This window comes from Ornithodoros turicata, chromosome 5 (assembly GCF_037126465.1).
Source record: "Ornithodoros turicata isolate Travis chromosome 5, ASM3712646v1, whole genome shotgun sequence".
Classification (NCBI taxonomy): Eukaryota; Metazoa; Arthropoda; class Arachnida; order Ixodida; family Argasidae; genus Ornithodoros; species Ornithodoros turicata.
The window spans coordinates 80,458,164-80,484,854 of NC_088205.1; the positions used below are offsets into that span (position 1 = coordinate 80,458,164).

Sequence of the window (26,691 nt, forward strand, 5' to 3'; positions counted from 1 at the left end):
AAGAGAAGCATGAAAGATGAAAGTCACTGAAAAGGTTAGCCAGCTGTAGGGATCGAACCCACATCTTCTGGATTACCGCTGTGGGTTCGATCCCTACAGCTGGCTAACCTTTTCAGTGACTTTCATCTTTCATCGTTGATTTCTTAGGCAATTTGAGGCTTTGTTTGTATCTGTCCCTTCTATGTGTTCCAGCCTCAGAACATCAGTTTCTCTCTCGTTCATGAAGAGAAGCAGACTGCTCATTTTATACCTTCTTTTTTGTAATTTCGCAGTCGCTAGCCCACTCTTGGTCGCCGATCTCTTGGCTGAACCTGGTAAGAAGCTTGGCCTTCTCTTCGGAGGTGTTGAAGTAGGCACTGATGGGAGGGATGGTCTCCTGTTGGTTCTCGTCCCTTGGAGAAGAGGGAGATATGCTCGGAGAGACGGGGCATCGGTTCCGCTGCCAAGTGCTCCGGTCCACCAGACCTTTCATATAGTCCGACACGGTCTTGTGGTCGGGGGACGGCACTGCATGGAACAAGATTTAAAAAAAAAGTTAAGATAAGGTGTATGAGTAAAACTTGCTCAAATTATCCCAAAGAGTACCCAAGCAGCACAATGTACTGAAAGTCGAGTGCAATGGGGGTGGACGGGTAGGTGGAAGGCCTTGAACAGACGCGTGGAACGAAAGGGCATTGATCAAACACATACCCAAGCAGCACAATGTACTGAAAGTCGAGTGCAATAGGGGTGGACGGGTAGGTGAAAGGCCTTGAACAACTGGTGAAACTAAAGAACATTGATAAGACACATACCGTCCACCCCTATTGCACTCGACTTTCAGTACATTGTGCTGCTCGGGTACCGTCAACCCCATTGCACTCGACTTTCGGTACATTGCGCTGCCTGGGGTCACACGTAAACAGAGAATCAAAGGGACCACCAATATACAGGCTTAGTTTTTTTTAAATCCTTGTGGCGATAAGATAACGCCGCGGCACCCATCACGGCGACAGAGTGCAGCCGTGTTCCCGGAGTGGGGGGGGGGGGGGGGGCGTATGCCCGATTGTCACGGGTGATATAAGCAGCGGGGATCAACCTTATCAACCGACGCGTTCCCCCTGTTTACAAACATGTGACGTCACGAGAAGACCGGTTCGAGGTTATATCTTGCTATGGTGGGCAAGAAGCGGGGAAAAGGCGTCGGCTGATAAAGCTGATAGGGCTCACCAGCATGCTTTGCGCGCCGGCGTAACGTAATCAATGACGTAGGAGCGCAGGTCGTCTATGACCTCGAACCGGTCTTCTCTATAGGGTCGTCTATAATAAAACCTTGTATGTGAACTTGAACTTCTGTGTTGCTTGTTCCTTCGCGTGTTGAACGGACGGTCTGGCGCCCCGAGGTTGTGGGAACTTAGGTTTCCATATCTTTTTACAGATATGAGAGGAGTATAGATGTCGCTTTTGATGTTGAGTTACACGGCCATACTGGCGAGCATCCTCTCCAAGAGAGTATGTAACTACAAGATGACTAATTAACTAATATTCATTAATTAACTCCGAAATTAAGGGATTCCGGGCAAAAAGCGAGATAGTAGAATGGGAGACAATCCCCCCACCCCCACCCCCCCTTTGAAGGCAATCCATCTTCTGAAACCAGCGCGTGCCGTGAAAGATCCATCCCCGCGTTTCGCAAATGCAAATGAGCCGTAACTCCGCGCGCCTCAGACGCGTGTCACCTTCGCTGATATGGGGGCTTATCTGGGCCGGAAAGCGGCTGGCCAGCAGATCAGTACTTACACCCTAATCATCTCCATCGCTGCAAAGCACATATATATGGCCCCCTGACGTAGAATGATAGCTGTGCCCCCTGGTGTCGTTGCGGTTTCGGTTCATTCGCATATCAAAATTGATGAATATTTCAACCCACACGTTCAGGATTTTTTAAAAAGTGGAATGACTTTTAACGATGATTGTCTCCCATTTCGCTAACTCAGTTTTGCCCTAAATCCCTTCATTATAGAGTTGATTAATGAATTTAGGTAATTAGTCATCTTGTAGTTACATACATGTCCGCTGGCCGTATAACTCAAATGCAAAAACATCATCTATGCTGACAGGATTAAAAAAAAAACGCCGCTTGTATTTTTTACTGCTGTCGGCACAGTTCCCCCTGAAGTCGGCCCAGGACGCATACTAATCCCCCTGTCTCCCACTCCTTCCTGCTATCCTCTCTCCGTCTCTCCACATCTGTACGCCGCTCATAGCCACAGTTGCTTCGCGGCGCTAACACGCAATAAAAAAAAAATTTTTTTTACTGCGTGACATGTAGGTATACATACTACCTTCACGCCAAATATTTCCTTTGATAAGCGCGCATTTCCCGAAAAAAATTAGGTTAGAAGAGTGGCGTACAGCGGCGATATCTCGCAGCTCCTTCTGGCGAGTTGTGACGTCAGGTCGTCCGTGCACTTTTATTGGCTGCCGAGAGTCGTCGGCAGCCGCGGGCGGCCGACACGACCCACGCGTGACGTAGGAAAGTCCCCCGTGCTGTTTTTTTTTCTCAGCTCATGCGTCGCTTGTACGCGCTTGAGCTGTGCCGCTCTACGTCACGAATCACGTGCGCGGGGACACGTTAGAGTCCTGCAAGGGCCTAGGTTGAACCCGGCCCACGGCGTGGGCTTGTTATTGGCTGCGTGCTTCGGGTCGGCTAATTCCACACAATGCAAGACTATTGTGGTAGTTCATATGATAATGTGCTGGCGTCGTTTCTGTGCATATATTTGCAAAAACAAGCAAAGGACACTGCATTATGGGTATGACAAGACCTACAACCATCTCAAAGCCACCCCACATTGCTCCTGATTCCTCACATCTTTCACAATCACGTTCACAGAGCTTGGTGAGATGTGTACCTAGTTTGAACAAGAAGACTGTCCACAACATCATCTACCTCCACAAAAAAAAAGAACTTTTAGTGGAACGAGTGCGCTTGCCCAAGTGCGGAATATAATAAGGTCTCGTGCTGTTTTTGGGAGTCAGTTCTTGTATGTTTGTGGCCTTGTGTTCGCTTCTTATTAATTTACGGCTGGAAATGCTAGGTCGGGCTCTATTCGCTGAGTCACCGCGACAGGACGGGAAAAACAAGAAGGGCCTGACCGGGCCATCTTTCGATGCCTCCGAGCCGGGTCGAGCCCGGAAAAGCCCGGGCCCGTGCAGAGCTCTAAATCACGTTACGTCACCACGTTCCCTCGCTCTCCGATACGCTCTTTTCACGACTGGAGAATTTGTAAAAGGCGTGAGGAACAGAGACCTCGCGCGACCCTGCCCGGGCCCGGTGTCTGAAACCCGAGCCCGGCCCAGGCCCGCATAAAACACGCAGAGTCCGGCCCGGCACGACCCGCGGGCCGCGACGGGCTCGGGCCCGTGCAGTGCTCTACTGCACGTCCACTTAGGGACCCTCTCCACTCCTTCACGGAGCGTGTAAGTGAAGGAGGGAAACGTCACTTGGTGACGGTCACAGTCCCGATGGAGGGCCCGATCAGGTGACTCAATGTAGCCCGACGCCATGTAGAAACCGAAGCGCCGTGGCAGCAGCAGACGAATTTTCGGTGGCCAATGAGAGCTTGCGGCTGCCCCCCCCCCCCCACGTATGCCTGATGCCGCGCGGGTCTGATGACGTCACGCGAGGAGAACGGGCAAGACCGATGGCTGCGTTCTCAGTGCGTTTGTCTAAATTTGATTTCCCGCTGACAATAAACCGCACAGCGAAGTTATCGCGCGTGGTGATTTGTGATAGACTGGTTGATGAATGATACAGGGTTTCGAGCCATACGTTAAATGTCGCTCCCTTACTCGTTTAAACCTTTCACCCTGGAGAAAGTTCGATCGATACATTACTAATCCTTCTTTTCCAGAAGGGTCCCCGAGCAACTGTGTTCCCGTTCTGTTTACAACCCTCATCTCCATCGCAGACGCGACAGCACAGGGTATATACGTATATACTTTGTCACATATAGCATTCTCCGCCTTAAACAAGATCCTATCCTCGTCCCAAACATCTACCGCCTGGCGCCATAACCTCGGGAACCCAAGAAATAAAACCCCCGGCCCTTACAGCTCCGGTGTAACACGGATCCCACAATATTTCAGAGGAGGGACACACAGAGCCTAATAAACGAAGCTAGCTGTCCTTTCTCTGCAGTCTGCAAACAAGAAAAAAAAAAAAAAAGAAGAAAAAAGAGGCAGGATGTTCCCGCCTACTTTTACAACTGACAGGAGGGTAAAATCTATCTTTTGCGCTTTGATTTTGTATCTCTCTTTTTTTCTTTATTTTGGCGAGATTCGGGTGGAAGAGCCTTGTTCCGAGGGTCGTAATTTACGATGTTGACAGCAGACGACGCTACCGGTAGCACACCGATAAGGCTCCGCAGACATGATGGAAATGCAGTTGACGATCCGGCTGCCTTCATCAGAGTCTCTCGGCTTTATCGTGGGGATGTTGCTTCTTTCTCCTTCCTTTTTCCTCTCTTTTAGTATCAGTTTTATAGAGTTACGAGCTACTTCCGGGATGGCGGGGTGGTATATTTATGTTCGCAATATACAAAAAAGAAAGTGTTTAGAAGGAGTCAGAATACTGGTAACTTTCGGGAATGCGACAATGACGCAGAAATCTTCATGGATAAGGTGTGTTTAGAAGATGCAGGCGTCGTTCAGACGTGCATCTACAGTATAGGCGTCGCAACACATGATTATGCTACGTTGTGAGATGACCATTAGGAAAACAAAATTTAAGACATGTTCTGTAACGGTCCCCAAAAACTGATTGTATGCGGATGTTCTCTGTACTTTTGATCGTTTGGGCGTCAGTACAGGAACCCCCCCGAACCCACTACTGGGCATACCAAAGTACCCCGTCTAGTATTCTTACATCTTCAACATCAGCAAGGGAATCCCAATATCAACAAGCGGTTTATTAGCCAGCGTAAGCAACAGTCACATCTCATGACACGTCCTGCAAACGACTACGCCCGGACTTGCAGTGGACTTTCACTTCAAGTCCTGTAACGAACATAAGGCGGACATTTCTTTTTGAACCCATACGCTGTATAGGCACCTGTTTACCTTTTTCACATCAACAAACGCAAGGCAGGCCCACAGCGTAAGTGCAGGCATATTTCATGGCACGTCCTGCTAAGAACCGTGCGCTAACCTTTAGATGACTTTCTCTAGTCCCGCGGCGAACACAACGCGAACATTTCCATAAAATATATACCCTGTAGGCGTCTGTTTCCCATATTCACGTCCTCAACAACTGCAAAGCATGCAGGGATTTTCCCAGCATCACCTCACCCCCCTGATTTTGTGATATGCGTATATTTTATACGAATATATGCACGATATAGCATCAAGTTGATACGGGTGTCACGGCCCTTACTGAATTCCAGCACCCCACTACTATTACCAGCCAATGTAAGTTATGGTCACATTTCATGACACATTCTCCAAGGACCCTGCAGCAGGGACCAAAACTTCGGTGGAATTTTTTTGTTATGCCTTTATTGGACCTTTTTATGTCTTCACTCACGGGGAGCACAAGAAAACGTACGGTCATGCTGTCCGAAGGCACACTCTCGTCCCCAGCGTTGAGAGCAGCAAAAATTCGGCGGCATTTACGAGGTTCACACGCGGTGCACTATAAACGCCCGTCGAGAATTTGTGTCCCGCTCCAGCTATTCTTTATTTAACGCACGGACTCCCGGCATCTACTGTATATACGTCCGTAGTGTCAGCTACTGGAGCTGCCCTCCGGAAAAATTTCTTGTCACGTCGCGCTATCTCGAACACGTGACACGCAGTGAAGAGGAATGGAAGGAACAAGACAAGGGGAAATGAACGTTGTCGGCAGAGGGCGATACCATCTTTGAGAAAACTTGTACGCAGTACGTGAGGTTTATTTGAACTGGGAATATAAAGCACGTAATTACTCCCAAACAGTGGCAGGACTCGATGTTGATGTTGCAAACTCGGCACTGAAAACTGAAGTAACCTATCCTGTAATGCCTATAACTGACCAAGTATTCTGATTTTTGCGGGACATCAACTTGTAAGCTGAGTTCGCACACAGAAAATAGCGTCCTTTCGTACCTATGTCTTCACTTTACGTTACAGTGCATCGTGTTAAATGAGCAATGAGGTGACATTTGACATGGCTCGAAACCCTGCTTCATTGGTCACCGCTCTCAATCAGGAACCACAGTACAAAATAGTTTCGCTCTGCCGTGTGTTACAAACAGCGTAATCACACTTACAACAACAGCCGCGGACGGCTTACTTGATCTTCGCGTGACGCGTAGGGAAGTTCCCCGTGCCTTTTTTTTTTTTCTTTCTTTCTTCTCTCTCTAAGACCTGTTTCTGTAGGCCAGGTGGCGCGAGTGAGCAGCAACGTCAGCGCCCCAAAATATGCAACGCGCGGTAGTTTAGCAGACGACGGCGGCACTTTCAAATACACGGTCTCGAGTTGTTCGCGCTTGGCAAGAAGCACCGTGGATTTTCTGTGGATTTCCTAAAGGTTTCGTAGCTCTTCCTTGGCTTTCCATACCGCTTGAAACACCATACAGAACCCGCTGATGGAACTACCTACTGTTGGATCCGTGGCCATGCACTTGGGCCCCAAAATGGCGCTGCGCTGGACTTGACAAACTTCGCTGCAACAGCCCTTGCCGCTCTACGTCACGAGTCACGTGCCCAGGGACCGCGTTGCGTCACGACGTTCCCTCGTTCTCCGATACGTTCTTTTCACGAGTGGAGGATTTTTTTTAAACGTGTGCGGAACAGAGGCCTCGGGCGCGCTCTGTAAGTGGCCTGCACTCGTCCTTCCTTCGTGGGAGCTCACTTCATTCGTTGTAGAACACGCCGCAGGAGATCAGAAAAACGAGGGTCCTTTAACGTTTGCTTGTGCTAGTTCCAGTTCTTCAACGTTCCTCTTCGTGAAGTTGATCAGCGGCTTTGTGGCAGTACATGCGGCACATCGTCTAACGTCCGCGTAATAGTTTATGGTTTGTATGGTATGTGTACGGTTATGGTATAGGTATGTGGTTCCCTTGCTTGATGGGAATGCACGTGCGGAAAGCTGCGCATTTTAACGTATTTTTTTTCGTTCCATTGCGTACGCTATGTGGCTGAACCAGACCGCCATAATTACCTGTAACACAAATCCTCTCTTTGAAAGACAAAGAGATGGTACAAGAAGAAGAAAAAAGTCCTTTTAGCCGTTTATTTTGACAGCTAATGAGACAGCGCAAGGGGCAGAGTCTTAAACGAGAAAGTCGCTGACTTGGACCATCCGACGGAGCCACACAAGCTATTGTAAAGAAAGAACCGAACGCTTCGCTGCTGATGCAATCGTTTTTCTTTTTAACAACATCTGAGTCAGCTTGCTCTGTGGAGAGCAGCATCCGTTTTATTACGCTAATTGACCGGCTGCCGGAAACGCTGTTCTGACATAAGCCGCGCGGCAAGAAACAAAGACACGGTGGCAAGACAGATAATCACTGAGAAAGACACGTGGTGTTTAGTCTTTCGGGCTTTCTTTCTTGAAAGTCTTCTAGAAGAGCACACCCCCTTCAGCAGGTGCGCGGAATGAGGCAGATCTGGCTAGAACTCTTCTCGATTACAGTGAACCCTCGTTAATATGACCCCCGATAATCTGACATACGCGCTTTACGACCATACTCCTGGGGAACAATGCAGTGAAACCTCTGCAAATCCCCCCCGTTAATATGACAATTCCGCATTATGACCAAAAGTTTCAGGAACGACCATGGTCATAATAACGAGGGTTCACTGTACAAGTAAGGTGTGACATTGGAGAAAGAACACTGAGAGTTAGTTTTGGCCCTCGACTATAGGTCTCACAGGATTTAGTCAAGAACCCGACTAGGTCCTCGTCTGCCCGAACTATTGAGCACCTACAAATACAGTGAACCCTCGTTAATATGACCCCCGATAATCTGACATGCGCGCTTTACGACCATATACTCTTGGGGAACAATGCTGTGGTACCTCTGCAAATCCCCCCGTTAATATGACAATTCCGCATTATGACAAAATTTTCATGGTCATAATAACGGGGGTTCACTGTACGTGTAATGACGATGAGTGGGAAATTTGACACTATTGAGCACTGGCGTACACAGGGTCACACCTGATTGCATGACGTCACACTTTGTCTGTACCAAAAGTTCTGCCACCCGACGTGCTGCGAGAGGAGAGAGAGAGAGAGAGTTGGTGCGCCCTAGGCCGTCTTCATTAGGGGACTGTGTACAAACCTCAGAGCTGATATACGCGTAAGGTGCGGGCTTCAACCTCTCGCGGAGTCACTGACAGGTTATTGTGGATGGCCAAAGTATTTGTATCTCTTAAACGGCATAATTGATCGGGATCAACACAATTATGTATCATATCCGAAACTCATAATCCGGATCCAATTCTGAACGATTAGGTCTATACCTCCACTAGCCCAACTGTGAAACGTCGTAACCGAGAACTGTGTCCGACTCGCATACTTTCTCTGCTGGGCACACGGCACTCAAAATATCCCGCTTTTGTCCAATCTCTGTGTTCGTGTGTCTTGTTTCAAACCTTCTTGCACAATCGCTATAAGCACCATGATGATTCTTTTTGATTTCTTGTTAACACCACGAACCAACTGTGGCTATGAGCTGGGTACAGACGTGGACAGGTAGAGAGAGGGCAGCATGATGGAGTGGTGGGCGGGGGCAGAAGGGGATAGTATGCGTCCAGGGCCGACTTCAGGAGACAGCGTACCGAAATATTCGTGTGGAAAGACAGATGGAAAACCTAGGGAAAACCTCAGGCAGCACCGCCGGTGGTAAGGTCCGAAACCAGCACCTCCCCCAGCTGACGAAAGCAGTCTTCAGCGTGGCCCTGTGGAGTTTCCCTCATCGAACGGACGCTGTACCTACTGGGCCGTGCTGTCGCTGGTGCATCATTATGTCCCGCACGGCTCCGTTCCTCGATACACATATATTGGAGGCCGCTTGAAAAGTTAATGAGGAAAGGAAGCGGGCGGGGCGTAGCAGCAGGTGACTCCAGCCGCTTTCCCACAAGGCGGGAATCGATTGGACTCGAGCCCGGGATCTCCGTTATGCGGAGGAGGTCGATTCACGGCCGCGGTGATAAACATTCCGGCGCTGGGCTCACACAAGAAACCAGAAAGGGTGACTGCGTCTCACATTATGAAGCCGGCCTTGCGAAAGCTTTTTGAACTGTATATACGCGTAATATATTTCATGGTGTTTGAACTGTATTTCCGTAAATGGCGACTTGTTTAGCGTCACCGACGTAGTGGAGTACTCGTTGATACGTCGTGGAACTACGCAGAACGTGCATCCAGGATTGGCAACAATAAGATTAGTCACTGCGTCAAGACTATCACTGGCTTACGTTATCGGCAACAGAAAGTGTATCTCATGGTACTTAGTAAGCATCGACCGGAATATAAAGACATCACCTGTGTATTGTCATCATAAAGTATTATAATAGAAGGAAGTATGTGGGACAGATTATCAAGGAATGTCGATCAAGGCGTGATCAGGAGTATCTGTAATGCATGACGATTATTACGAAGAAATGTTCGCGGGCTGTGCTGATACCAAAAAAACACTCAAACAACAAAAACCTTTCACGTGGTATTCACGTGACCACAAGTGTCAGATACTGTCAACTATTGGGAGCGTATATATCGAGTGCCAGAGACTACGTACATGGAACATGCACCAAATTCTAAGAATAATCCGAAGGATACACTTTTCCAAAAGTGACCATAAGCGAGACCTCTAAGGATGTTAGTCCTTCAGGGGATTACGCGTTTGTCAAGACTGAATTTTAGCCGATAGGCACGTATCCTTGTGGTAACGCTGCTCCCACATTCCACGCAAGTGTAATACCAGTGAACCCTCGTTAATATGACCCCCGATAATCTGACATACGCGCTTTACGACCATACTCCTGGGGAACAATGCAGTGAAACCTCTGCAAATCCCCCCCGTTAATATGACAATTCCGCATTATGACCAAAAGTTTCGGGAACGACCATGGTCATAATAACGAGGGTTATATACCGCTGAGAACGGCTCCGCGTTAGAGCTCTGCACAGACCCCCGACCCGGCCCGCGGGCCCGGGCATCTTCTTTGCCTTGTGCTCAGAGCCCGTGCCGGCAAAATATGCCAGGGGCGGATTACCTGGCCCCTTGTCGGTGCGTAGCGCAGCGTCGTCTCCATAGTAACGCGTGCCGCACGTGGCCCGCTTCGTCGTAAGAAGGAAGAAGTGACCTCACTCGCAGCCGGGCCGACAAACATGTGTCTTCGTGAGCACGGCCGGGCCAATCAGCCAATTCCGTACAATGCATGACTATTAGTTCATATGATCACGTGATTGCATCATTCCTGCGCATATATTTGCAAAACCAAACAAAGGACGCTGCATTATGTGTATGGTTTGACCCTCCAGAACCTCCTCAAGGTCACTTCGCCATTTTGATCATGACTCCTCACATCTTTCACAATCAGGCTCGAAAAGCTTGATGGAAGGGGTAGTGATTGGAAGCAGGAGCCCTCGAACATCCTTTACCTCCACAAAAGCTTGCAGAGTAACGATACCCTGCTTGCGGGCGTCCAACCTGGTCTTTGGTCTCGCGCTGTTGCGGTGTTAAACAGCCAGTTCTAGTACGTTCTTTTCTTACAAATGTATTAATAAATTTGTTTTGTTAGCGCTAGAAAGGCGTAAGTCGATTGATTGATTGATTGATTGATTGATTATGTGTTTAATGGCACAAAGGCCACAGAGCGCCAAAACTATGGTGAGTGTGTCGGAGATGATTATGGGAAAGATGATGTGAGAGAGTGTGTGCGGTAGTTAAAACCTATCTACAGGTATGAGCGATGAGCGATGAGATTGACCAGGATAAGAGAGAGAGGAGGATGACGATAGCAAGCGATCATGGCAGTTAAAAGCCATCTACAAGTGTGACAATGAGATATTTACATGAGGAGTTCGGTGATATTGGATAAAAGCGGACAATGCTTATCATCTACATCTGACTAAGAAACCCACACGTGGTCAAAAATTTGATGACGTTATCAAACGGCACAAGAGGGGTGTCACCCAGTAAAAGGGCTGGGTGGAGTGTGGAGGGTGGGTGGGTGGAGGCGTAAGTCACAGCTGGAGATGCCGGGCCGGGCTCTACTCACTGGGCCACCGGGCCGGGCCATTTTTCGATGCGCCCAGGCCGGAAAAGTCGGCCCGTGCAGACATCTACTCCTAGTGACCACATAGATCTCCTCCGTATCCTCACATGATGTCACGTGTTCGCTTCTCGAGCACGTGTGAAGAGTTGAAACAGTGCACGCCACGGAACGACTTCCGTCTCCGTCAGTTGCATGGGTATAAGAGGAACCTTTTCGTGAAATATCTACGTTATTTTGACAGCAGATGATGTCTCGTTAGGTATAGCAGAGAAACTGTGGCACCCCTGAACGGTATCAAACCTTTATACGGTCCCTTGATGGCCCTGTAACGTCTTCACGGCATCCTCGCTCGGAGCAGGGATCTTCCCAGCGCCCCACAACAGCTCCTTTACCTCCCAAAGATCTTACACAGCAGCTATGGGTATCACACACGTTCCAACACTCTCGTGGGACGAAAATTCTGGGCAAACTCCTGGCTCGAAGCCTTGAGGCTCCGAGCCTGAAGGCTCACCCCACACACCTACCAAAGGACTCACTAAAGTGATCCACCAAATGTAGGCTGACCTACTCACCTAGTAGGGAACGAAGCGCGGCATCCCCAAAGCACGCTAGCAGATCAATGGACAACCTCTCACACTCCAGTTCTTCTGGACTCTTCGTAGACCCTTTATGGTTCTCACTGACACAGGTTTGACTCCACGAGTTAGACAGTCCTCCACCAACGTGGTTGTTATTGTGCAAGTCATCTTCAGGGGTCACACAGCCTTCGGGCCACGTCGGCTGCTGGTTCGGAGACGACGTCAGTGGCGGCGGCGGCGGCGGCGATGACTCGACGTTGTTGTTGTTGACTGGATCGTCGGTGACTGGAGTGGAACTCTGGTAGCTACGCCGGTAGCTGCCTTCGACGCGGCTGCGCTGACGTTCGGTTCGATAAGACATGTAAGAGTCCTTTGGGTAGACCCTGTTGGGGGAGATGATAAGATTCGGTAAGAAAATGTACGTACGAAGTCTTAAACTCTTCACCAAGAGAAATGGGGGTAAGTGAGTGAGATATATATATATATATATTATGGGCTTAATGGCACAAAGGCAACAAAGGCCATAGAGCGCCAAAACTATGGTGAGTGTGTGGGAGATGATTATGGGAGAGATGATGTGGGAGAGAGTGTGTGTGGTACTTAAAAGCTATCTACTCCTCCTGTGAACTCCTCATGTAAATATCTCATCCTGGATCACCTCATCGCTCACACTTTTAGATAGCTTTTAACTGTCATACTCACTTGTTATCGTCATCCTCCTCTCTCTCTCTTATCCATTAAACCCATAATCTCTCTCTCTCTCTTATCCTGGTCCATCTCATGGGGGGTAAATGGGCGAGTAACAGGTTGTACTCCCCTAGATTGAAAGTTACTCCAAATTTCAGTCCCCTGACACTGAACTTTACTCCACAGCACCGCAAATGCTTTTTTTTATTTCCTGTTAGCGCCGCGAAGAGACGGTGGCTATGAGCAGCGTACACAGACTGCAAATATAGTCTCTAGAATTCGCAAGTGATGCATTGAACGCAACAGTCTACGTAAATACGAGCTCTGCGGGAAGTTGATGGAGTAACGCGATATAATTAAGCAATTGTCTGCCTACACAGCAACAACTAATCAGTGGTTTGTTTCTTCACACATTGTGTCCTATGCATGTCACAAGGTTGTATAATTTCGTAGTTTAATTCAAAGTCTAAGTGTTTTCATTTGCACACGTTGATTAGGGGCATAGGACTGTGATCATAAAGCGTGAAATGCAAACCCGTTCATTTGTTTCATGCATTCAGTCGCCGAAAAGACTCAAGTCACTCCTTTTTTTCTCCGAGTGTATAGAATTCATGGCAGAAAGACTTGGAAGACTTTATGTTGGAAAACCATGTCCGTTGTGGCTACCAATGCCATACAGCATATAACCACTTTGTCGTGATTTGGAGCGGAAATGCCCTTTGCGGTCAGCAATTCATGGCCCGAGGGCATAGGTTTTCATTTTTTGTCGATTCCACTCTGACCTCGTACAAAATGGCGCCGTCCATCGTGGGCGCTCTACGGTTTTGTAAACAAAGGCATTTCGAGTATTTATCACTGTTTTTGATAAACGCCCCTCGTCTCAAAGATAGTTTTTGTGTGTGTGTGTGTGTTGCGACACCGAAGCACGCAAGAAGGTTGGTGTGAATTCATGCGGTGAGCTCCGGTGTGGGCAAACGGAACGGTTGGGCCTTACGCTTACCGATAACGGCGTTCCGTATCATTACGTTGTTTCAGTGAGGCTTGCGGGTATAGTACACTGCATTGTTCTGCTTTGCGATGCCTACGGCAACCAAATAACATGTAGTTCGGGTGACCCTACGCTCTCGTATTTCGTGGATTGAATGGCGAGGTTTCGAAACCACGATATTGGTCATATATAGCGCCTCGGTTGCTTGGTAACGGGTGACCAGTCACCATGACAACGTTGCTCTAAGTGACCGCTTCGAGCCGGTACAAAAAGTTAGAACTCGGGCAACCCTGTGTTCCTCATCCATGTCCCTCTGAACAGCAGAAAAGAAAACGAAGGCAACCGCCATCACTCAGCGGCGGAGACATTTTTGTCCATTGCTTTGAATCAAGCAGTCATCGTTCTTTTGGCGTCCTTTAATTGTACAGCATGTCGCCACTAAGGAAGGCTTACACTTAGGAGTAAACCAACCCAAATTATTATTATTACTATATTATTATTCAAACCGTTATGGTTTAGGTGGACCTTATGACATGTAATAATGATTTCATTGATGATAATAAAACTTCCAATTCCAATTATTATTATTATCATCATCATCATCATATTGCTGATGCAATGTACACTTACGTGTACATGCATGTATAAATAGCAAAAGCCTACTGAGCGCAAAACGCCTCAGGAACGCGAAGTGTACGTTTCCCTTGAATTAACAAGTAAATTCCGTATCAGAGGCGTGGTTCATTATCGCGTATTACATGGCACATTTCCGTTGTTTATAGAGCATAAGTGCATGCATATTTACGTAGCTTATAGTGGATAAGTGTATGCATATTTCGACAGCTTTTAGAGCATCTTTTTCCTAGCCTATGAGTGTAGTACGGCTTCGAAACATGTCGAAACATTGTCGATTTCAGTATGGATTGTATGTGCATGCGAAGTAAACTCGCCAGCACACTATGGAATTTATAAACGTAAAACACGAGAAATTGGAAATGACTATAGTGCGGAAAGCGATATCCTTGCTGTTGCTTGCTTCCGTGTTGTCAAGATAAGAAAACCGAGCTCGACAGACACGGATGGATCAGCTAAGGAATCCCCTAATGCCCTACATCTTGCACTTTTCTTATTATTCGGAGATTAGGTCCACTGCTAACCGTGGGGAATACCCTGCAACATAGTCACAAGATATTCTGTAGCAGACGACAGGAAAGACGCGGACGGTGTCGTCTGCGAAGTGTCGTCTGCTAAGCGCGCAGTACGCCGATATTCCGCACCGTGTGAATGCTCTCATAACACGGGACGACTTCGTCTCTGTGAGCAGTGGTTTTGCTTTTTCTTCCACTAGAATCTTCCTTGAGGATGTCGCTATCGTGTGAATACACAGTAAAGGGAATATCGTTTCCTGAAAAGCAGCATCAGCAGCAAGAGCTCAAGACAAAGAGTGGAGCTTGTCGAGGAGCACGTGCTGCCCTGATCACGCGGATTCTCGTTTTTCATGTAAAACTAACACGTAGTACACCTTGCTGCTTGTCACGAAACGAACGAACGTGTAGAAGCTCTACAGACCCTTGGACTTGTTCGGAGGACTATAGATGCCTCATAAAGCTGCAACGAAGACATGCAAGATCTACAGCCTGCTGGAGGCCTTTCATGTTCATCAGACTATATGTTCACTCATTTGAAAGAGTTCGGGAAAGACGTGAACGAGTCGTGAATTTTTGTATAAGAATTAATCGCGAGACAAGTGTGGCTGGTGAACGGTTTACAGACATGGACCAATGGTGAAGACTACAGCGGGAAAGAGTGGGAGACAGAGGGCTTAATATGCGTCTTGGGCAGACTTCAGGGTGCACGACAGCTATTTAGGAAGTCCGCCTGAATACATAAGGTAGACATCACAGCCGGTGGTGGGATTGATTGGAACACACCCGACAGCCTCGTATTCGGCATGATCTTCGAGCTACCACACCAATGCGCGTATCCTGTGTCCACTCAGCCACTACATGCTGGTATCTCTTCCATTGCTTCTTAAACAAACTGACACAGCAGACATGGATATGCCGCGTTAAAGCTATCGACCTTGCTCCAGTGCGGGGAATGTGGCCGTGAAATTAGGCTTGCACATCTTTCCCACACTCGCAACACGAGGGTCTTCCGGGAGTTAATGAGCGCGCAAGAAGTGACCGAGAGATGGCGGCACAGCTGTTGCAAGATGTTGTTAGCTGTCAGGGTATACGTTGTTGTTGGTACGCTACCTGCAGGAATTGTCCCTAGTTAGAAATCAAACGCATTCTTATCGAGCTGAATTGAAAAAAAAATCTAGCTGTATCGACGTTTTATTGGATAGTTTCCATTCGGGTTTTTTGTATTGTGTAATAGTATAAGCACACTTTGCTTCTGATATTCTATGTGATGTGTACACAAATGCGTGTTGTATATAGGTACATAATAAACGTAAAATAGCAGCATCTTTTGACAAATGGTCGCATCGTAGTAGTCGTACAAAATATCATTAACAGTACAGCGTATAAACAAATGTAAAAAAAAGAGGGTTTATCGCCCACTAAGTCCATAAGACAACGAAAGTGAGGCTAGGGTGGACGTAGTAATAATAAAAAAAATCTCGAAAGGGGATGCAATGGTTCCCACTCCAAATTATAGTTTAATATATTCTGATAGAATATGTATTATTATATTAATATACTATCACAACTAAGCTATATAAAATCGTGCACATCCTGTAAACTTATTCAACTATATTGTTGCCGTACCATATTTACTCTAGGCTTTCGTCATAATTCAGTCATCCGTTAATATAATCAGAATTATTACATATCCTAGCGGTGTAATAAAAGACGTCTACAGAATAATGCACGTCTCGTCTCAGTTTCTTGGAAGTTTACTTTTGCAGCTCTTTAGCAGAGCGCACAACAACTGCTGCAAAATCTGCTGCACGAGTATTCGAATTACATAGCATGTCCGCTAAGGTTCTGACTGTCACCTGCTACATCTCTTGCTCGCTAAAATGTTGAAGAAACGTAGTGTAATAATCACGCGAAGTGATGAAAGTAGTAGATTGATGATGACGGAAAATGAGAAAAGAAACACGTACAGTAATTTACTAGTAATATTCACGATAACCAATAATAACCGTAATGGGCCTTCGCTAGAGAATTGTTTTCCAAAGGATCGGACAACCTTTACCAGCGCTGATTCCTGGAACACAGCTGTTTTGTACGCAGTAAGCTAAATGTTAAGGAGCAACGCAGGAGGTTTACCTCACACGTCTGCTATTTCTTTCCTCTTTCTTTTTTCTTTTTATTTTTATTTTTTAGCGCAGGAGACTGATTTTTGTTCCAACTCCCTGTAAACCCGCAGAGCACTAGGATTTACATCAAATCCACAAGACATGCGCGAACACTGGATCAACTGATCGCTGTATAGAAGCTGTCAGTTCTTCTTTCTTTTTCTTTTCTTTTCTTTCTCGTTCATTTTCTTTTCTGTCATCTCATCATTAACCCCGCCATTAGAGTGTAGCGAGCTCATCAACATTTAGAGACAACGTACATATTATTTTTCTCTTGGAATCAACAACAGCAAGCTGCCCACATCATTACGACCATGTTCATTTTCACTCCAATAGAACCAAAATGCTATCGGTTATATGACTACTTATTAATGTCCCTAGCTCGATATTGCAAACTGACGCGCAGTTCGGTTAGTGTTTTTCATCTAGAGAATAAAAAAAAATGTTGATTGTATTTTTATCTATCGACTATTCAATTCAATTTATTTATACGACTATTTGATTTCACTATTAAATATGTTTGATCTCTCTTATCCGATTTTCAAACGCTTTTGCGATCCCTAAAAAAAAAAAAAAAAAAACAAGTCGGTTTTAATCTGCGCCCCAGGACAAGAGATGCGAGGGTCCCCGAGGTCCCGTGTTCGAACACGGCCAGCGGAGGCCACCAACTTGGTGCCACGATACAAGTTGCTCGCGCTCATACACATCATCCTCGGGCATCCCCAGGCATGTCCTCAACATTAAATGGCGGTGCCGAAATTTCATCGCACGTTAAAGATCCCACAGGTGGGCCAAATTAATCCACAGACCGACCACTGCGGCGTCGGTCACGATCATAGTCGTCTCGCAAACTTAAAATTAACCAGGAATTATGATTATCAACTAGCGAAGATGCGACGGTCTCGGCAAACATCAAGACGTGCGCATGAGATATCCGACACGTAATCAAAACGCACGCAAAGCGCGGCATTCCTCGACGTGCCAGGAGCGCCCTTCTGGAAGGGACCGAAGTCGACGTCCTCCCCCGAACTATTTTTTGCTCGCTGCATACTTCGACAAAATATAGACTTCCGGCATTTCCAAGACCCCAAAATTACGCGCAAAGGATTGAGGTGAAAAAAAGACCATACTGACAGCGTGTACGTTGCCATGGCGATGAGGCGGTGTCCCTGGACTTGACCGCAACAAGCGCGGGCATTCGGGGAGAAAAATGCTCAATGCTGGCTGAGCTGATAGATGTGACGCGCGAACACTTGCGACCGTCGCATGCATGGGAGCGAAAGATAGCAGCTGCGGTTCGGGGTGCGGGGGGAAAGGGGGATTCACGTGACCACCACCGCCCAATGGGTGGTGCTCGGGGAGTAAATGGAAGTGCGGTGACATGGTGGCGCGGTTTTTATGATGGTGGTGGTGGTGGGCACGCGATGTGGCCGGTGGGATCAAGCTGCTGGCATGGCTGCGTACTTACTCAGGGAATGCACATGTTTGACCGTGGGGGATACCTATGAAGTTGGCTTCACTGCATGACGGTCTCTGGTTCAACCGTGTGGTGTGTGGTGACGGAGTCCGGCCTCATTCAAGATCGCAGTCTGTGTGCTCCCCCCTCTCCATTTTTCTCTCTTATTTTTATTTTGTACGGCATGCGCGAAATTTTTGCGGAAAAAACTTCCAGGGAAAGCTCTGTCAACAAGCGAAAATGACAGCAAGAAAGGAGGGCATGTGACTTCGCACTGTGTCATGCACGTTAGTAGTACGTGTTTTATCTGGTTTCTTTCTCAACAGTGCGTGCAGATATAACGACAGTGGAAGTTGGAACTGTTTTTCTGTACGTGTATACTATATAATTGGACACAACAACCATGGATTCACCATTCTGAATCCCCTCTTTTTTTCTTTTTTACCGGATTAATAAAAATGACCAAATGTTGCCTAATAGTGTGATTACATGCGCGTTAGAAAGCCACTAATGTATAGGCTGCCTCTATTTGCACGTAGCTTCCTATATGGGCCCCTAGCATTTCCCTATACCTACTTGTAGTTTCCCAATTCTGGATGCCCAGTGCACTTCACCGCTTATACCAGATCGCCAAACGGGTTACTACAATTACTGCAAAACTAAATATACTAGTATATGGGTCGTCTTCCTGCTTCTAGATCTCGAACTTCAACAAAAAAAAACAAAAAAAAGAACGTTTCATCTTTCATCGCATCCAGAAAACTCGGAATTGCGCGTCCTTCCCCATCAACGTCTTACTAACACAGACCTCAACACCACCTTCATTCCCGCAACCAACGTGAAAACCCACAGGGGGATTTTTCATTTTTTTAGTAATAATAAAAGAAAACGCTTCCTTTCATTCCTGCCACTCCATTTTTCTCCCATCTGCAAAAAAACTCCCGCGGCAATATCTGTCGTACACCAGCAACATCGCCGGTTTTCACAGCACCCCGCTCGGAGCTCAACTGTCAAAATCCCCGTCGCTATAAAACGACAAAAAAGAAAGGCTCGTCCAGAGGAACCGCCCACGGGAACGCGATTAATAAAAAAGAAAAATACCATCTAGGAAAAGAAGAGAAATAAGAAAGAACGCCCGCGGAGAAAAAAAAAAAAAGAAAGCCTCGAAATAGCCGGCGCGCGCTCTCTCTTTTCTGTATGTGCCCGTTTGGAAAGACAAAGACAGAAGTGGGCTTTTGTTTTGTGGATGTCAGTCTCTGCAGTGATGTTGCCACAGCAATAAAGAGTCCGACGCTGTCTTTCTGCCAATCCTAGGGCAGAGGACGAGGATATAGGAAGCCGACCAACTTGACCACGATCGCCGCCCGCAACAATTTTCGACCGAGTTCTCTCTCTCTTTCTCCGCAGCAACGTTGATTGCAGTCTTCGGACCGTTTCGTTCTTTTGCGAAGCGGTTGTAAATTTGGGTAATGGGTGTTCTTGGAGTGTCGAGTAATATAAATAAATGAGTACCGGTCGTATGTCATGGGACGGAGATCAATATCTCGATATGGACCAGACGTCTTTCCTAATAGACACTTCTGTCATCACAGTAGCTTATCTGCATTCACTAATGACCAGCGTTTTTTTTTTTAATCAACATCCACCACAGTATTGACGTATGTATACTGCATGATTCGCAGGTATGTACATAGCCTCGAACCTCGCTATTAGTGATTTTGTTTTTAGCACGACGGCCGTTTGAAAGCGTTCCCAAGCCTCTTGCAATCTTTCGTTTTTCTAAATATGCTTTCATTATTCTTATTATTAATTTCTTATTCTTATTTCATTCTTGTTTCATTTAACTTGTATACGCTGGTTTAAAACATTCCCGCGACTTTTTTACCATGCGCGGGTCTTAGCGTTACTTGGGGCACTCGGCATTCAAATGCAAGGAGGCTGTTATCTGGCTGAAGATTTCGAAGCCCTCACAACGAACGACGACTCCTTCACATTCTTTCGGGGTCCACAAGGTTGATCAGACGTCATATTTCTGTTGGCGGACATCGCCAGGAATGGTGCTGGTGGCGACGCAAGTGAACAGCTGGTCTCCATCGACAAACTGTACAACGCTCGCTCGTATATATCTTTTCTTAAGGCCATACAGGTGGAGACATCTTTTAAAGGGACACTATACTGGCTAAAAACATTACATTTATTTTATTTCCCGGTGTCAATGAGACTCGCTCGAAGACTCAATGTACAAAATACAAATGCCGTCAGTGCGCTAACACGAATTTTCGAAAGAACCCGCGAAACTTGATAGTTTCGGATTCTCCAAGTGTATAGGTGATGACGTCACCGAAAGCCCTGGTTAACTGTCTCCAGGGAAGCGCTCGTCTCCGCTCTCCGTTCGACGTTGGAAGACTGCCAGCAGCTGTGGTGAAGGAGACTGATCGAAATCGACCCAGTCTTGAGTAGTGACTAGGGTACCAGTAACTGTAACTAGTTACCGATTTTGTTTAAAGTAACTGTAAAATGTATAGCTACAACTATAGTCAGTGACAACTTAAGTCCTACAGTTGGGACCGCCCACGCATCCGTGGAAGGCTTCTGCGATTGGCCACCAGCCTTTGCACGATGGCTCCGCTTCGTGATGTAGTGCCGGTTTATTAAATGCGGTCCATAAATTAAAACTCGCTACTTAGCGAATTTTTAAAAAAAAATTATGCGATACTTCCGGTCCACGTAGAGAAACTTTTTTAAAAAAATTATTGCAACAACTTAAATACGGGTAGGATTTACATAACCGTAGCAGGTCTCACGCTAAATGAAGCCTTCATTTTTTTTTTTTTTTTTCCACTGCCATCATCAGCAGCTCCTTCTTTCCAAAGCTTCCCATAAGCTATCGCGGCCCACAAGCTCATCAAAGGAACGACAACATCAAATCTTCGCTGCGCTACAAGATGCGGACACGAAGCCGTGACGAACGACCAGCCTGACCACAATCATTTGTTCCACAATAACTCCTGAAAGAACGGCGGAATGAGACATAAATGGCAGCTCTGTAGACAGCTCTTCCCTTTCCAAGGAGAGCTCCTTCGAATTCATGCTTCGCCTTCTTCCACAAACCCGGGGCACCCTCTACGTCATTTATACACTTTTAACCTTTCGTGACGCGGTTCTACGACATTGCTGCGGGCTGGATGGAAATAAGCAGTGATGGCCAGTAGTTAACTACATGTAGTTAAATTACTAGTTAAACTACCTGATTGTAGTTAAAAAGTAGTTAACTGCTTGCAGAAATGTAGTGGCAGCTACTAGTTAAACTACTATTTCGGGTAGTTAACTACAGTAGTTAGGTTACTGCATGCGCCAACTACTTCCGGTTTTGCCGCAAGTTTTACGGCACGATTGTGCTTCCGACTTTTACTACATGTGCACTAAGACTACATGTGTACTAAATCTTCACTTTTATCACTGCTTGTGATTTATATTTAGGTGTCCAAGAACACTATAGAATGCGATTGGTGTTGATGGACAACGTTAAGTAGTTATAGATGTAGTTAAAGAAGTAGTTTTAACTACCTCCACTAAAAAGTAGTTGAACTACTAGTTAAACTACTCCATTGCGAAGTAGTTTGTAGTTATAGTTAAACTACTGTACAAGTAGTTAGTGGCCATCACTGGAAATAAGTAAGTGTTCGAAGTAGGTCTACAAGGCCTGGATGTAAGGAGTTAATATTAATAATATAAATTATACAAGAAATACTCATCAGTTTGGCGACAGTGTCTCCAGCGCCATCTGTGGGGAACGTAGCGAACACGCGAGCTATGTACCGGTAATAATCTGAATGAAGAAAGGGACGACGGAAGTTGGCGATGCGAAGAAATTCTGAAGAATCGGTGGGGGTTCCCAGCAGAGAGGGCGGCACAACTTCTTTTGGGTATTTATCGACCGTACTTTTGAGAGAGACAAAAACGTCGTTTACGAAGACGTACTTTCTCGTCGATTCAATATTTCCGCTGTCGGGCATTTATGTTTTTGTCAGGTTACCGATAAAGTAGCGCGAATTTTTCTTTCCCTCGCAAAATCAAGTTTTGGACGTGAAAACACTATCTTCACGCAATCGTGAAGAGACGACGATAAATGGGAAATAGTTTGGATTAAACATAAAGAGGAAAAAAAGGACGCTGCAGATGGTAGTTTTGACGTGGTCCCCCAGGGGCTGGGTGCTTCAAGAGTGGTACTCTGTGCAAAAATTAACACGAAGAGAAAAAAAGAAAGAGGTACCGTTAGCATGCATTATCTGATTTAGCATCGCAACGAGGCATTTTGCCGTTTCATTGAGTCTGTTAGCTTAAAAACTCGGTCGAAAAAACAGAAAAACGTGACTATATGGCCTGGCTTAAAGTTTACCGAAAAATAAATATAAACTACGCCAACCAACTATACTCAAAACATGTTTTCCCGAAAATTTCACGTGGATTGGCTCGTTAAGAATACCGGGAAGTTTTAGTGGATAGGAATACCTCGACGAAAACGATACGATAAGCGGTGCTGCCAAACTCTGCTTTCTACTGTCAGCCACTTCAAGTGGGCAGCGCGGCTGGCTTATCGTGCAGGCTTGAGAAGTAACTTAGTTACAAGTGATCACTTACTATCCAATGAAACAGTAACTCCAATTTATAGTTCTTCCTCTGAGTGCAACTTTTACGTTGATGAATACTGGTCAGCGAAAGGTAGCGAACGGAGATATCGTTTCTTTTCCTTTCTTCACATCTGCATTTACTACTACCTGTCGTCGACCGGTACTCAACACGAGTGTTGCTCCCTGAGGAAGCGGTATTAATTACGGTTACTATACAGGTTAATTCAGCAGTAGAGCGCGGATCTTCATACATGTGAATGTTTTTTTTTTTTTCTCGACTTGGTTTCGTATCTGCACGATAAAAAAAAAAAAAAAAAAACTTTCGCTCGTGGTTCGGGACCGGTCAGAAGGGTTCTATGGTGCATATAAAAATGTTGTACGTCATATGACGCATGAAAAAGCACGCATAGTGCATATTTTGCCATAATTCCAGATGGCCAGGTGCGAGAGCTTTCTTCTTCTTCTTCTTTTTAATTAAGCTTTTGCTGGCTTCGGGAAGCTTTTTGTGTTCTCTTTCACGAGAATTTCCGTCAGAATAGAATAGTTTCGATGTTTCGGTGGGATGTAGTGTTCAGACCCCACCATGGCTGCTTCCAGTGCGTGAAATTATACTACCCACAAATGTTGGAGATCTTTTTCTTACAGCGACGCTCAAGGGTCGTGCCTTCGCATGTCGTGTCCGAGTGCGATCGCTGCGCGTGTATCGGGTTTATTCACACGACGTCGTCCGCAGGAGACCGCCACTGTCGCTAGCAGGCAGACGTGCTGTCATCGGCCGCCATATTGTAGGTCCCATCCAAGCCGTTAGCATACTGCACTCAACTTATATTTGGTGTTTCAAAGTTATTGTGCTGTGTGATTTGTAGCATGTCCAAGTAATTTCCATGTTTTCGACGTTAATAGTCCTCCAAAAAGCATATGGCAGGGAACGAACATAATTTTGAGGGACCTACAGTATGACGGTGAGGTGACGTCATTGAATAAACCCTATATGACCCGTGGGCCGTACTTTGACTTCTCTACTTTCTTTGTAGTTACGAGGATGAGGAGGAGGAGTGTCGTTGGGAGGAACCCGAGAGGTCTGCCTGCCTGATAAGGCGGCATGTTTCTCGGGAAGGGAAAGGTGGTGGAGAGGAGGAGAGGAAAGGGTGAAGTGGAAGACCGAATCCGCTCGGGGGGAGGATAGCTGCGTCCATGGGCCGACTTCAGGGGAACTGTGCCGGCATACGCCTATTACACATCTGAGGGAAACCCAGGAAAAACCTCAGACGGCACAGCCGGCCCGCGGATTAGAACCGCGGACCTCCCAGTCTCCAAGCGCACGCGTTACCGCTGCGCCACCGGAGCTGGTTGTAGTTACGAAGACTTGCGTCTTTCGGCATTTCAAACCGCACTCTGGTGCAGCGCCGAAAGCAGAGGTCTTCGGCTGCATGTTTTATATCTCTCGCGCAGGCTTTCATTATTGTGTGCTCCCGAGCGAAGGCGGCTTCATTTTACCGTGTCATCCCTAATACAATGCTCAAATTTTATGAGATAATAATTAGATGCATTGTCTTCATACCAAGCACGATTAAAAACATGGCATAGTATTCGTATATTTCGAAGGTTTTTGGCGCCTACTTGCATGCATAATTCGGGAGGTTTTAACGCATATTTATCCGCGCTGTACTGATCAATAATTGATTACTTGTAACTAAGTCACCGTGTTTTCGTAACCGAACATGTTCATAAACCGAGAACTGCAACGCTACAAGTTGGCGTCGCGAAACTTTATTCTTGGCCCCGCGAGGCAGCTAAGGCGATATGCAGACGTCAACAGGTGGAGAGATAGGGCCTCGCTTTACACGCCAGTTACATTATACGCATTATATTACTCAGCAAATGAGTGATAGTGTAATGCATCCAGAATTGAATGTATTTGAAGTGAGCGAAATCGCCGCTATCCATCAGTGCAACACTAACGCGTTCACCTAACATATCACAGGAGCAGTCTCTTATCTTTTGGCTTTCCAGGCGAATACAGTTTCTTGACACAACGCAGCTCCAGTCTGCCCCGTATCGAAATCACGAAAGCAGATAGTCACACAACAAACAAACATGCAGGGAGATAAGGCAAACAACAAACATCTATAGCAGTGTAAGGGCAACAAAAAGAAAAGAAGGTAGGTAAACAATAAGATACTAGCTGCAAAAAGAGAAGAAGAAGAAGAATAAAAAGAAATGAAAGAGGGAAGAAAAAGTGAGAGGAGGGTTTGAAAGAATCTAAAAAAAGAAATACGAACATTCTCCTGAGTAAGCAAAATCACGAAAAAACAAAACAAAGAAGAATGAATCAGTGAAGAATTGTCGAGCTTTGTCCTGGTAACTGTGCTGCTGCTGCCGTCTGATAGCGGTAGATATTAAAAATAATAAGCGATAAAAAGTGAAATCCGTGAAGGGACTGATAAGGGGAGAGGGAGAGTAAAAAGAAAAAAAAACGCAATCGATTATTCCGTTATGGGGAATTAGAATGAATATTCGCACCTCGCAAAAGCAGAAGAAAAGGAAACCATTCAGAAGAGCCTCGATAGCGGAGGAAAAATCGTATTGGGACAGCTGCGTTGCATGACAAAAAGTTACTTTGCGTTGTCTATATAAATAGAAACGTTCAATTGTGAAGCCGGTAAGAGAGTAATGTTCATATCACGCACGAAATAATTGAATGTCATTTCCCGCAAATGACTGAACGCCATTCGTCCGCTGCCACGCGGGAGCACACATAATCACACTACAGTCAAATTCCTTTATAGCGAACACCTTTTTAACGAAAATACCACTACAGCAAATTTTTTTTGCGGTCCCGCCGGAGCCTATAGGTCCAATAATAGACATCCTTTTTAACGAAAAAACCTTTACTGCGAATTTTTTTTTGCTGTCCCCTGAGTTTCGTTGTAAAGGAGTTTGACTGTACAGTCAAACTCCTTTATAGCGAACACCTTTTTAACGAAAATACCACTACAGCAAATTTTTTTTGCGGTCCCGCCGGAGCCTATAGGTCCAATAATAGACATCCTTTTTAACGAAAATACCTTTACTGCGAATTTTGTTTGCTGTCCCCTGAGTTTCGTTGTAAAGGAGTTTGACTGTACAGTCAAACTCCTTTATAGCGAACACCTTTTTAACGAAAATACCACTACAGCAAATTTTTTTTTTGCGGTCCCGCCGGAGCCTATAGGTCCAATAATAGACATCCTTTTTAACGAAAAAAACCTTTACTGCGAATTTTTTTTGCTGTCCCCCGAGTTTCGTTGTAAAGGAGTTTGACTGTATATGAAAATGACGTTCCCTTGTGGAATGAGTTTTGGGGTAACTCGTCCGCGTTCCTTGAAATAAACTGCACACTCTCGCTGGCGGGGGTGCAGTAAAAAATGGCCAACGTGAAATCGTAATAAGAAACACACTACAAGTTTTTTGTTGGGCCGATAGGTGTTTTACAAATATACTTTTTTACATAAATTTGCAAACAGCTACCTCGTTCCCGGTCAACTTGAATGGCCCTGTTTCGTGTCGGCCATATTTGATTGTTGAGCGTCCTTTGAATCTGCATATCGCGAGCGCTTGTGGCTGAAAATTTCGGTTCCACGCTGTGAGTAAAATAATTGGTTGCGTCATTGAGCACTGTGCGGAACAAGGTCATCGTTGGCCGCAAATTTTTGGCCACGTGGTCCTATATAAAGCTGTTACGGACGGACCTACACGGTTGTCAACGTTGGTAGGCCCTAAAAACCTGTCGCTTTTGAAGAGAGCCTGAG

At 46.1% G+C, this 26,691-nt stretch overlaps 1 protein-coding gene across 4 annotated transcripts in view; it reads right to left on the reverse strand.

The window, feature by feature from the left end:
* The window catches only part of LOC135394955 (protein Shroom3-like), a 170,135-nt gene that overhangs the window by 4,180 nt on the left and 139,264 nt on the right, over window positions 1–26,691 (reverse strand). For all 4 annotated transcript variants that reach the window (XM_064626060.1, XM_064626059.1, XM_064626063.1 and 1 more), the window contains 2 exons: window positions 11,823–12,211; window positions 251–507 (listed from right to left, as the gene is read on the reverse strand). In XM_064626060.1, the coding sequence (XP_064482130.1) occupies window positions 251–507; window positions 11,823–12,211 (646 nt within the window). The remainder of the gene's footprint in view (window positions 1–250; window positions 508–11,822; window positions 12,212–26,691) is intronic.